The sequence below is a fragment of the Triticum urartu genome, chromosome 7 (assembly GCF_003073215.2).
Source record: "Triticum urartu cultivar G1812 chromosome 7, Tu2.1, whole genome shotgun sequence".
Lineage (NCBI taxonomy): Eukaryota > Viridiplantae > Streptophyta > Magnoliopsida > Poales > Poaceae > Triticum > Triticum urartu.
In genome coordinates, this window is record NC_053028.1 from 700,868,334 (window position 1) to 700,881,644 (window position 13,311).

A 13,311-nucleotide genomic window follows, 5' to 3' on the forward strand; every position below is an offset into this window, starting at 1 on the left:
CGGAGCTCCGGCGGTGGCGACGCCAGCGCTTCCCGCGCTAGGGTTTCCGGCGGCGGCGGGCGGCGGCGGCGGCGGGGGGGGGGGTCGCGGCTGTACAGCGGGGTGAGCGGGGCGCCGGTGTGCGCGTCCATGGGTGGGTGGCAGGGCGCCGGCGCCGGCGCGCGCGGGGCGTAGGACGAGGAGAGGAGAGAATGCGGCGCGAGCGCTCGAGTGTGCCGCGCGCTGTAGCTGGCGCCCGAAATACGCCGCGCGGGTAAGTGTTTTCAACCGCGCGCCCAACCCGTTATAGCGCGCGCGCCATTTTTGCGCGTCCGCTGGAGCGACCCGCCGCGTTGCGCGCGCGCTAAAACGGCCTAATTTGCGACGCGGCGCTAGTTTAGCGCGGCCGTTGGAGATGCTCTCACCCGTGAACCCTCGCGCAAAAGCCCAACAAATGACAGAACAGGGAGTCCCCAAAGCCCATCACGACCCAAGTCTCGGAAAAAAAACCGAGCAGCGGGACCACCGTCCTCTCCCTTCTCTCCTCCGTGACGCCGCGGCCTGACCAGTGACCCCTAGCCGTTTCGCGCGGAAACCCCAAAATCGCCGCCCAAATGCCGCCGCCGGCGCAGCACGAGGAGTTCGACGCCGCCGACGGCGAGGCATCCAAGTACGCAGAGCACGCGCCCAAGCTCGCCGAGTTCCTCTGCAGTTTCCACTCCGACGACCTCCGCCACATCCTCCTCCACCCCGAGTCCACGCTCCACTTCCCCCTCGTCATCGAGTGAGTCCTCCTTCCCCACCCCGCTCCTCTCTTCCTCCCCAAACCCTAACCCCGTCCCGTCCGCTCTCGCAGCTTCGCGGAGCTCCTGGACTTCGACCCCGGCTTGGCCAAAATACTCTACAACGACCCCAAGGGCTTCCTCCCCGACTTCGACAGCGCCGCCCAGCGCGCCCAGGCGAGTAGATCATCCTGCTGCGCGACCGACACCTTCCTTCTCTTCGCTTATATCCCCGCATTTCTCGAGCACTTTTTTGTCTTCGCAGAGTGAGGTGTTGTGCATCCTCAAAAAGTGCGAGGCGCTGGGTAATCCGGACGAGCCGAGGCCGTCTGCCGTGCAGAAGGGGTTCGTGCACGTGCGCGTCAACGTCTGCGGGTCGCCACTGGAATTCCCTGGTGCGCTCACGCACGCGCCTTTTGTGTCCGTTGTAATGCTTGCAAGATTGTTTGGTCACGTGATGTTTCAGTTGTTTAGGGGTTCCCTGATTTGGCGGTGATGCTTTCATTTTTGCAGAGTCGTCGCCGAGCATTGGGAAGGTGAGGGTGAAGCATAGGGGAATTCTGCTGACCTTGAAGGGGACTGTGATCAGGTCAGGAGGTGTGAAGATGATCGAGGGCAAGCGGTGGTACCAATGCAGGAAATGCAACTGCAGGTTTGTGATGCATGTTTCAGGGCTTAATAGCATACTAGTATTGTTGGCTACATATTCGAGCCCTTGCATATTAGTGGCTTGTCAAGCATAACTGTGAATTGCATATTAGCATAATTAAGTAAGTTTAGATTGTGATCTACTGACTAACATGGCTCGGTAGAGGCCTTTCTTAAGAATTTAAAGAAAGTTTCTTCTTGAATTAAAGGTGATACTTGATGGCCGTTTATGCAAGTAATTAAATATTTTTAGTTTTTTTTTCAGATCTAAATATTTTAGTTGTGCTGGAAAGATCGTTGTCATCTTCTGTTACATTGCTGGAGACACTGGCCTATTAATTACCATCCTCTTGTTACATAATCTTGTAAGCTAAAACCTGGGTGAGCACGTCTGCATCCGAGTTTAAGCTTCCCCTGTTTAAAAGCTTGCAGTGTGAGAGGCTTAACTTGTTTAAAAGCTTGCAGTGTGAGAGGCTTAACTTCTTTAAAGCAGCAGCATAGTTTTGAGGATTTTTTTTAGATCATGGTTTTGAGGAAGTGAGACACATTCAGAGATTGCAGACTCCTTAACATACAATGATCTCCTTGTTACTTCTTACAAAGAGTGTTGAGTGCCATGGCTGTATGTTTGTATCATAAAGACACCTGACCTTAATTTATTTGTGTATTGAATAGGTTCCGCTGCTATCCTGAGCTAGAGGCTGGGAATCGTATAACTCTACCTGCATCTTGCCCATCCATGGTATTCCATTTCCTTTTTTTAATCGAAGGTAGTGTGATTTCATTGTGTGAGAAACAGTCTTTGGTTTTCTGGTTCTACCTATATTTGGCAATGGTTTTATCCTCGTATGGCCAATGTACATCATCTATTGTTCCTTTTTTACATTTTATAACTGTTCGAGACTACTCAACTTTTGTTGAAGGAGCCACTAATAGTTTTGCTCTTCATTCAGAGTTCAAAAGGTTGTCAAAGTGCTTCTTTCCAATTGATAGGAGATAGCATAACCTGTCATGATTATCAAGAAATAAAAATCCAAGAAAGCGTGCAACTTCTGGATGTTGGGTCTATACCCCGTTCCATGCCTGTGATTTTGATGGATGACCTTGTTGATCTTGTTAAAGCTGGAGGTAAGTAGCTTCTTTAGGGTTTAGGGTTCACTCAATTCTTCTTTTGCTGGAATTGCAATCTAAATGTCCATCCATTGTTGATTTTTTGCGTTCTGTGGCATTGATATTCAGTCAAGTGTGTTCTTTCTCCAGATGATGTCATTGTTACGGGTATATTATCTGCAAAGTGGTCTTCTGATGTTAAGGATGTGCGTTGCAACCTTGATCCTATGTTTATTGCCAATTATGTGAGGTAGTTTATAAGTCGAACTATCCCCTCCGTTTCTTTTTACTTTGCATATTAGTTTTGTCTTAAGCCAAACTTTCTGAAGTTTGACCAAGTTTATAGAAAAAACAACAACATCCATAATACCTAATGAATATCATTAGACCCAGCATGGATTATTTTTTCATATTGTATTTATGTGATACTCCTTCTGATCCAAAATAAGTGTCGCAGTTTTGAACTGGGTACTATAGATGTTGATATTTATTTTGGATCGGAGGGAGTATTATAGATGTTGATATTTTTTAATATTAACTTGGTCAAACTTTACAACGTTTTACTTAGATAAAACTAATATGCGAAGTAAAGAAACTGAGGGAATATGGCTCTTTTCCAACCTAAGCTGTGTAAATTAGTAATAGTAGTTTTCTTCACATTTCTGAAGTTGTTGCAACTCCAGAAAATTTGTTGAATCGCTGTGATGTTTTTTTTAAGTCGTACTATGTTGGTTTTACGTTGAAAAAATATAATGGAACTCTTTTTACGTAATCGATACGTCAACATCTAAATTATTATATGGTCTCATGTGAAGGGACCTCCACAGTTTGTCACCCAAGTCGATGATTTACTTCCATTCATTGCACCATAGTTCCTTTTTGTATCATCTGCAGAACTAGTATGACGCCATGGACATCATCTGCTCAGCACTTCTTGGTTGCTGAGTTCTGAAGTTTGAACAATGTCTTTGTGCTGCGTTATACAGGAGAACTAATGAGCTGAAGTCTGGTATAGACATCCCTGAGGAAATTATCAAGGATTTCGAGCTTTTCTGGGCAGAAAACAGAGCTACTCCACTAGAAGGTGCTCAAGCCCCCCCTCCCCCTCCTCCTTGATGTTTTCCAGATCAGCGGTCCAGATCTTGCGATGAAAAAAATTGGCCTCATAATTTTTTTCCATATCTCTAATTGCATCTAGAGTTTTTTTTTGCCATTTAATCGGTACTACAAGTTATCTATTATTTCTTTTTGTGTATGTAGGAAGAAATAAAATCTTGAAAGGCATTTGTCCTCAGATTTTTGGGTTATTCACGGTAAAGCTTGCAGGTATGCTACTTTGTGTCAGTAAGCTATATTGTTAGTAATTCAGTATTGTTTTTAAGCCTCGTCTGGAAAGAAGTTAATAACTAATTTGTTCTTTTAAGCGTTCCTGTCAAATACTGTTGTCATTTTAACTATTCATGATATATTTAAATTTCAGTTGCTCTTACGTTGATTGGTGGAGTGCAGCATGTTGATGCTTCTGGAACAAAGGTTCGTGGCGAACCACATATGCTTCTTGTTGGTGATCCAGGTACTAATGTTTGTAATGGCACGTTTCATTGAGATATGATGAGTATATATGGCATTAAAAATGTCTACACCGACAATATGGTTTAGACTTCTGCAAAGTTTACATTGTAACTAGACTGAAAGTAGCTCAAGAGAGTGATAAGCCCTCCACTGCCTGCCACGAGAATTAATTACACATTCAAAATTTTGCATTTAGTATATACCTAAGAGACAAAGTACTTCCATATTTCACAGCAACAGCTGAATGCCCTCACGCTGCTGCGGAAATAATTAAAATAAAATCTTGGTCAGTCTTCATCATGACCACAAAAACTGGCTTTGAGATAGAATAACAAGGCAACTTAGTGACTTGCAAATAATAACTAAAACTGCAAAAATAATCATATGTCACATTTGTGCCCACCAGTCATGAATATTTTGGTAATAAATATTTTAGTTTTAGCTGATGATTGCAGATTAGTAGTAAATGCAAGGTCACAAGTGATGATGTTCATACACACTAAGTGACAAACAAATGCAATAAACATATGATAGACTAGGATCCTACTACGGCATATCATTTTGTTTTACCCTTAATTGTTGGAAGGACCCATGGATATGATGGCATGAGAACTAACTCACAGTCTATTTACGAGTGTGTGTAGCCTATGTGGTTGCAATTGTCACTCTTGTGTACCGCATCTAAGATTGGTAAATACTCCCTCCGTTCCCTAATATAAGACCTTTCAGCTATTTCAAAATATTGACTACATACATACTAAAATGAGTGAACATACATACTAAAATGTGTCTAGATACATACGAATCAAGGAAAAGCTAAAAGATCTTATATTAGGGAACGGAGTGAGTATACATTTGAGACAATTGTAATGTGTATTGGTGTTTCACTAAACTCCAGGTACTGGTAAATCCCAGTTTTTGAAGTTTGCTGCTAAATTGAGCAACCGTTCTGTGATTACAACTGGTCTTGGAAGTACCAGTGCTGGTTTGACTGTGACTGCTGTCAAGGATGGAGGTATATATGTTCGACGTTACCATTCCTCTCATCATTATATGTTGAATTTTTGGTGTTGTTTTTCATTTGAAAGTAGCACTAATTTTCTTGGTAGCAATTTTCTTTTGAATTCAATGATAGGTGAGTGGATGCTTGAGGCTGGTGCCCTTGTTCTGGCTGATGGTGGTTTGTGCTGCATAGATGAATTTGATAGGTTGGACTGTTTCTCTGGCTAATTTGCTACCCAGTACCTTTACTCACTAATACAATTAGTGCCCTGCGTCTTATCTGAGATTCAACAGATCCCAGTTCCTGATCACAACTGGCTTGACATTGTGAAAATATTGAGAATGGATTATTATGAAAGTTTATGTCAACATAGTCATATTTGAGATTCCTTGATGGATGGATTATTATGAAAATTTATGTCACATATTCATATTTGAGATTCGTTGATGGATCAGATCCTTGTATATTTAGCTTGAATGATCTCATTTGGACAATAAAAAGAAGATACATGCACTTTACTTGATAACAGCCTCCGCTTCAAATCTCCAATAGCTTGATAATAATCTGCAACCTCCACTTCACCAAAAAATGTGTCCAAAAATTTGCACTGTATGCCCATTTACTCTTATAGTTAATTCTTAGGAACTTCAAAATGTTCATCACAAACACTTTTGACTCCCTCATGTATATGAAGTCTCTCACTTTTCACAGCTGAAATGCCATAGTCCAGGCCTCATTTCAAAAGCCTGTGTGCAATATGGACGCTTGCCTACTCTCATGCTCCTGTACAGTAGACGCACACTGTAATGCGGGGTCAGCAGTACAAACTGTGGGACCGCAAGGATTATGCCACACACCAGGATCGCTTGTGGTGGGAGTAGAGATAGGATTGGTGTCCAAGTTTGTTATTACCTTTAATCAGTTTGTTATCTTGAGAAAGCATCCCTTGGATCAGACTAATTTCTTTTTCGGTTTTGATGCCCCTCTGTATAAAGATGCTTGGCCTATGAAACAACAGACACAACAATAATCATCGATCTATCTCCGCTCCCCTCTTCCAAGCAGACACCCCTATAGCTCTGGAGTGCCGTGGCTGCAAGCCCTGGACTCCCGTCGAGTGACTGCTACCAGCCCTAATCCAGGAGCGCAGTGATCTCCCAGACAATATGCATTTGCATTTCAGTTGTTTTATTTGATGTATTTTCCATGCTAAATTGATAGTTCTTTTTATTGGAGTATCGCACGATATGATATGTTATTATTTAACGCTCTTAGCCTTATGCTAAATACAAGACTGTGTTTATGCCTCTATGTTTTATCTGATATAGTTTCTATCTGACATTCTCATTAATAGTATGCGAGAGCATGACAGGACAACAATACATGAAGCCATGGAACAACAAACAATAAGCGTTGCAAAGGTACCATGCCTCTTTCACTCAAAACAGTAATCATTTAATGGGCCATTCATGCTCACTAGCATGCAATTTGATAAAGTATTATCACTTCTTTGCCTTTTCAGGCTGGACTGGTGACAACACTCAGTACAAGGACTACTGTCTTTGGTGCCACTAATCCAAAAGGACAATATGATTCAAATGAATGTACTGCACTTAACATCAGTATAGACATGCTACTTAATAGTAAAAGAACACTTGACAGTATTTCAGGCACCACGTATTTACTTCTGCAGTTCTATATTATAATAGCTCAACATTTAGTCATTTAATCCGTGTTACAGTTGAGACTCGATTCAATAGTGGCATGCACAATAGACTACCACTACAATACCATCACTGTCTTTAACACTGCATATTAGCACACTAGTAAGGTTAATAATTTGATGGTGCAATCAGCTTAATGATATTTTAATCATTGTAATTTCTTTAGGTTCCTTTGAAGGATTTGCGTAACCTTTCGAAACACTTTCCATTTGCAGCCTTATCCGTGAATACAACACTTTCAGGACCATTGTTGAGTAGATTTGATATAGTTCTTGTTCTCTTGGATAAAAAGAACCCTAAGTTGGATGGTATAATTTCATCTCATATATTAGCTCAGGTACGGTTTTATTTCTTTTCTGTTGAGTTTGGTCTCTTGTGTTGCTTCTTAGATAAGCTTACCCCTGTTTGGAAATATGGAAAATGGCCAAATTTCTCTCTATTGCATAATTGGAACATATACAAGATGTGGGCCTCACTATCAACTCTATAAGGATGCACATAATATAGCAGTCTGTCATTTTGGAATACACTGCTCTATTAAGCACTATCTTTTTGAAATTATGTAGAGCACCAAAGCAGAAGAAAACAAGGCCAGTGACCCTGCCGTAAAAAGCACCCAACCTTTGGGTATAAAAGAGTGGACACTCCCCTGTTTGAGAAGGTAGATAGCCAACATGACAGTGTTGAGCTTAGAGACTTGTGCTCAGAAAGACAAATACATGTGTTTCATTATGTTGTACTTAATGCTCAGACTTTTTTGTTGCCTTAGCAAGTGCTATTTTGTCAGGTCATGTATAATAAGCAGCTGAAATTTTCAAGTGTATTTGACTTGTTTGATTGTGCTGTTTACTGCCGAGATTTTATTTTTCATTGTCAATGCTGTATAATGATGCTTGAGTATTCTATAAATCACAGGTATATCCACTATGTAAAACAGCGGTTCAAACCGGTGCTGACAAAGGAAGCAGAAAGTGTTATCTCAGGCTATTATCAGCTTCAGCGGAGAGATGGAACACATAATGCAGGTTAGCAGAACATTTATTTTTCCTTAAGAGAGTTTTGCAGCTGCTGAAAACTTGATTTTGTGCAGCGAGGACAACTGTGCGTATGCTTGAGAGTTTGATAAGGCTGGCACAAGGCATGTTCTGTCATTTCTAGTGGATCTTTTCCCCTTTCAGATATGTTGTCTGATTCACATCTCGCCTCATTCTCACAGTTCTATATTTGTCCATGTCGTAGCACACGCAAGATTAATGTTCAGAAATGAGGTTACACGGCTTGATGCTATTGCTGCCATATTATGCATTGAGTCCTCCATGACAATATCTGCAATCATAGACGGTGATGGAAACGCTCTGAACTCCAATTTCCAAGAGAACCCTGATCAGGAATGTATCCTAAAATATGATTTAGAACCTTATTTATTCAAAATTATTTAAGGTTTAACCAATGAAAACTTGAATGGGCGTTTGCTTAGTGTTTTTTCTTTTGTTTTGCTGTTCTGGCCTATTATCTAGGGTACTGCCATTAGGGCAAACTAGGATATACTTTTCCATTCAATTTTAATTTGAAGTTCAGCAGTATTTTTCTGTTATCTGGCTCGTTGCTAACTTGAAGTACTTACATCAAGAAATGCATCGTTGTAACTTTAGATTATGTGGAGTGTGTAGGGTGATAAGCAGTGTTCCCAATGTATTTGTTTGTCTTGACATTTTAATAGATATCAAAGAGGAGCAGAAAATTCGTGACAAGCTTGGGGATTACCTATACTAATATCTGATGCATCAATACGGAGACCAATGAGGGTACACGCATATCATCTGCAGTTCTGCATAGCAATATGATTAGGTGATCCACTCTGGTTTTGAATCATCAACTGCTATGTGTCTTGGCAGTCAATCACAATTGCTAGGTTAGGAAGACTAAATGATACTACTTCCTCTTTAAACTAATGTAAGATTTTTTGGATCACAGAGGGAGTACCAGCATGTCCTGCATACTGGCACAAGGCGTTAACGCCAAATCTGTCAGTGAGTGGTTGAGTTTTTTTTAGCTTGTACCACGGCAAGCTAAAAGAACAAAGTAAGAATAGCTGCTTCTTGAGGAACATGATACGTAAGCTAAAGCAGTTGACATGTAGCTTTTCCCTTGATAAGTGAGATTCAACGAACTGCTACTATTTATGTTTTTGTTTTGGTAAGGCACCTGTTTTAATCACCCTTTTGCAGTTTTGTCAGATATGCCAAAAATACATGTAATGATGGTTGCTTACCACTCTGATGAGGATTACACATTATGAATCTTCTCGCTCAAATTGCAGCAAACTGGCTCGTTGAAATCAGGCTATTTCTTTGAATCAATGTCAATCTCGTTTGTTTGTTCTTACATAAATGGAGTGCTAAAGTTTGAAGATGTATACTTCATATGGTTTTACCCGTTGTCTTGTAAATCTCTAACAATTTGGTAGCGCTGACTCTTGTAGTTATGCAACAAGCAAACCATATATAATATATCATTAGTGTTAGAATCCACCGGGTCGTTATTTTTCCTCATTTTGTTCTTTCTATTGTGGATATATTTGCCACTCCCTTGATTGATGAACTAAATATGTTACTACTTGGATCTATGATGCCAGACAACGACTAGAATGGAGTCTGTAGAATCTTAGTTTCTAGAATCCTAAGGCCGTTTTGGCAGGTCTTTGACCGATTAAAGTTCCATTTCAGAGAGAGACGGAAAAAATCAAAATTTATATTTTAAAGTTTCAGAAAAATTCAAAACAAAATTCCACGGTAACTTAATAGATTTCCGCATGAACGTGTAAGAAATATTTTTGAATTTGTTGTGATTTGTAGGCTGTACAAAAAAAAATCCGGCCCAACAACAAAAAATATTGGCCCATTCTAGAAATACATATTTGTCTTTTTTCTGTATGCCACGTGTGAAAGTATTTGGTTTTGAATTTTTGCACAGATGCAATACACATGTGTGAAAGTGTATACAAACAATTTCAAATCTTTTCACCTTGTGGAAATTTGTATTTTGAAAACAAGCTCCGTGGAGCTCGGCCTCCAAAAGCCCTCACCCGAGGTTCTAGTGCTACAAGCAGTATGGGTGTTGCTACGAATGTACTGTAGCACACCTAAAAGATCTGAACTTTCTTGAAATAAATTGTATGTTGATATGTGTTTATGATTCTATAAAGCTTCAAATCCAATTTGATATGTACATGGAGAACCAACAAGGCAAATTTAGATATGACTATGGCAGTATCTGAAAGTCTTAGTGGTAGGTGTTAATTTCATTCTTGTAATGGTTTCGGCAATCAATAAGAATGGCCGTGCATCATAATGATGCAGAGCCGGGCGGTTTCAGTCTCTTTTAGGGAGAAAAAAAGTGACATTCATAGTTGGATTTGTCGAGGATGTGGCGTTGAACCGTTGGCTGGGCAGCTGAGGTTGCTGCCAGCCCACCTGAGTTTGAGTCTGGCTCGGACGCGCGGTGCTCGCGGAGTTTCTTCTATAAAAAAATGCCAATGAGGGTTAGCCCTTGGGTTGGTCTCATTTTTTGATAGTTGGATTTGTCTTTTGTGTAGATCAAGTTTGGTTTGGAATTTTTTGGATTTTTATTTTTATTAGTCGATGATAGTGCTCACTGCATTGAATATTTGGAAGGAGCCTAACGCGAGGGGTTTTGCAGTTTGCACTATGTGGGGCGTCTTTTTTTTTTTTTGAAACGTATGTGGGGCGTCTTGGTAGCCAACCATCCAAGATGAATGACGAAACCGGTTGTTCATCGGTACCTTGGGGCCATCAAAAGAAACCTCTTCAACAACAACCGATCGTGACATGTTTCATACGCCACATGAATGAATTATATGAAAAGAAATCACACGTGCAAATCTGCCTACAGATAAATGATCCGACACTCACGTGGCACAGTACAAAGTAGGCAAAAATACGCGACAATGACATGAATGCGATGTAAAAAAAAAATCATAACATAGAATCCAAGGCACCCAACCACCGTGCCAACCACAACAAAAGCTAGTCCCCTCCGTCAAAAGAAACATGGCCTCCTCAACAAACGAGAAACGACTGACACGATCGATGAGCTGATCGACGACATGCAACCTAACGTACAGCACTGCACTGCCTCCACCCTGGCCTCGCCCGTCTAGAAGAGCCCCGCGGCCACAAGCCCGGCAATGGCGCCCAGGCCAGCCACCGCCGTGGCTCTGAGCCCGGTGGCGCCGGATTCCGACTGCTTGGCCGGCGGCGCGAGCACGGTCGCCGGGGTCTTGGGCGTGGCGGCTGGGGTGGACGGGGACGTCGGGGTGGTGGAGGGGGTGTCGGGGGTGTCCGGGGTCGGGGACGCCTTGGGCGGCGAGGCGGCGGCGGCGGCGGCGACGTTGACCACGAGCTTCATGCCGTTGCTGCAGTGGCCGGTGACGCCGCAGATGAAGTAGTGCTTCCCCGCGGTCTTGAGCGCGACGGTGGTGGCGCCGCTGCCGTCGCTGCTGAGCGCGTTGGCGGCGGAGCAGGACGCGTAGTCCGCCGCGCTCACCTCCGCCACGTTGTGCGCCCCGCCGGCGTAGTTGAACACTGTAAATTTTGCCGTGCGAGTTCGTTCATCAGTAAATGCGTGGCAAACTAGACGAAAATGTTACTAGAAAAGTACGTGGCCGGCATGTACTATATACTAACCGAGGGTGTCGCCGACTTTGATCTTCTTGTCGCTGGCCCAGGTGGTGTAGTCCGCGCCGGTGGTCCAGCCGGAGGTGTCGCCGACGGTGTACTTCGCCGCGGTCGCCGTCGACGCGCAGCTCACGAGCAGCAGCGCGGCCAAGGCCAGGCACCTGCCACCAGAACCCATCTCACCAGCACCTGAAGTCCTCAACCAACCTAACCGGAAAAGAGAGAGCAGATTGCACTAGCAGCGTCAAACAGTCAATGCGTTTCTCTCTCTCGACCAATAGATCGACCGATGGCAGAGGCCTGCGGGGGTCAGGGGCTTATATACATGGCATGCACACCGGTTAGCGACGGCGACGTGAGGGACGACGGTGCGCGCGCCGCGGCAGCTGGGAGTTGGTGAGCTCGGTGGTTTCCGTTGGGGTTGGTTGGGGGTAGGAACCACCTTTTCCAACGCCTCCGCGATCGAGTGTCCGCTCGATCGACGGCGTCTAGACATCAAATGTGCCTTAGAAACGACTCTACTCCAGCTAGCTAGCTGGCTACCACTGTCTTCAACGCCAGCTTTCGCGGAAGTAATATCTTCTCTCGATCTTGAGAGGAAAAAAAGGCGCGTGTTTTTCGTGGTCGCAAAGCTTGCCGGAGTGCCAATGCTTAACTAGCTACCATGAGTAGTTACTTTTGGCTGGCCTTTTCAGCTCAGACATCTTTCTCACGTACGATATTCTTGCGATCGAGATCTACAGAGGAGAAGAACGACGCCAACAAAATTGCCATACCAGAAATTATATATTTGCCATCTTTTTGAAGGAGGATCAGTGTACGTGCGTGCGTACGCTGTACGCATCGTTCGGCCAGCTCCACGTACAGTACACTTGTGGTGCTGGATCAGCTGTAAGGTAGAGAGTAATGGCGGTGCAGTTGTAGATACGTTTGGCGAGTGCCGTCTCGGTTCATCGGTCGATTGCTCAAGGTACCTACCTTGTGGATAAGGACGTCTCCAAGCTAGTACTTTCGGATGTTAACAGGCCTAACCAGCAGTAGTAACTCCTAATCGTTTTGTGGAAGCAAAGCCTTTGAGGTGGATACATCCGATTTGCTGGCCTTATAGCAACTAATCGATGGAGAGATATCGAGGCGGCACAGTGAAATGTGGCCGATCAAAACTCCGCGGATAAGCCTTCTGTGATGCCATTGGTAGAAAAAGGGCCTGTTGTCTCGGTTTGTAAGGGCCTTTTGTCCCGGTTCTGAAACCGGGACTAAAGGGTCGGTACTAATGCCATATGTCCCTTTAGTCCCGGTTCAATCCAGAACCGAGACAGATGGGCCTGCACGTGGCCTGTGCGCCAACCGGGACCAATAGGCATCCACGCGTCAACATTTCTATGGCTGGGATTTTTTTTTTGAAAGGGAAGGGGGGTTTGGAGGGTTTTGGGGGGTTAATTTAGGTGTTTCATATATTGTGTTAGCTAGCTATAATTAATAGAGAGAAGTGTCCTCTCTTATGTCCGTGCTTGGTCGACGCTACGTACTATACATACGTATAGAGAGGACTAGACACGCTAGCTAGCTAGTAAGCAAACGAAGGAAACAGAAGATCGTCATGAACATATATGCATACAGAGAGAAGTGATATCGACCACCTCTCCTTCTCCGAGAGATTGGTCGAACAACAAGTTCTCGTATATCTATCCGACACTACCGGCTACATATATACAATAATTATCTCTTACAAATATAATCATACAGACTCAGGGTCCACATAGAATTCTCCGTCTTCAGGGATCACGTGGTCAAGA

The 13,311-nt window shown here is 43.5% G+C and overlaps 2 protein-coding genes across 7 annotated transcripts; one reads left to right on the top strand and one right to left on the bottom strand.

The window, feature by feature from the left end:
• The first annotated feature begins 484 nt into the window (after positions 1-484).
• Positions 485-9,349, top strand: LOC125523511 (probable DNA helicase MCM9). 6 transcript variants are annotated; one of them, XM_048688538.1, is made up of 22 exons: positions 488-763; positions 836-938; positions 1,027-1,156; positions 1,275-1,413; positions 2,085-2,151; positions 2,363-2,537; positions 2,670-2,769; positions 3,506-3,603; positions 3,780-3,845; positions 4,000-4,092; positions 4,990-5,106; positions 5,227-5,299; positions 6,449-6,515; positions 6,617-6,698; positions 7,034-7,155; positions 7,385-7,479; positions 7,734-7,843; positions 7,909-7,956; positions 8,058-8,210; positions 8,539-8,666; positions 8,793-8,973; positions 9,047-9,349. In XM_048688538.1, the coding sequence occupies exons 1-20, from the start codon at positions 594-596 to the stop codon at positions 8,589-8,591; spliced, it is 2,061 nt and encodes a 686-aa protein (XP_048544495.1). In that variant the 5' UTR covers positions 488-593; the 3' UTR covers positions 8,592-8,666; positions 8,793-8,973; positions 9,047-9,349. The 6 variants fall into 6 exon arrangements, with proteins under 6 accessions (XP_048544497.1, XP_048544498.1, XP_048544499.1 ...); XM_048688539.1 differs by having other exon boundaries at positions 8,793-8,900; XM_048688537.1 differs by having other exon boundaries at positions 8,793-9,349.
• A 1,453-nt stretch (positions 9,350-10,802) lies between these two features.
• LOC125520959 (blue copper protein-like) lies at positions 10,803-11,784 on the bottom strand (the record flags this gene model as incomplete). The annotated part of the gene is given in 2 exon segments (XM_048685998.1): positions 10,803-11,422; positions 11,525-11,784. Coding segments are annotated over 2 exon segments (597 nt in total). The 3' UTR covers positions 10,803-10,994.
• Between the last annotated feature and the right edge of the window lie 1,527 nt (positions 11,785-13,311).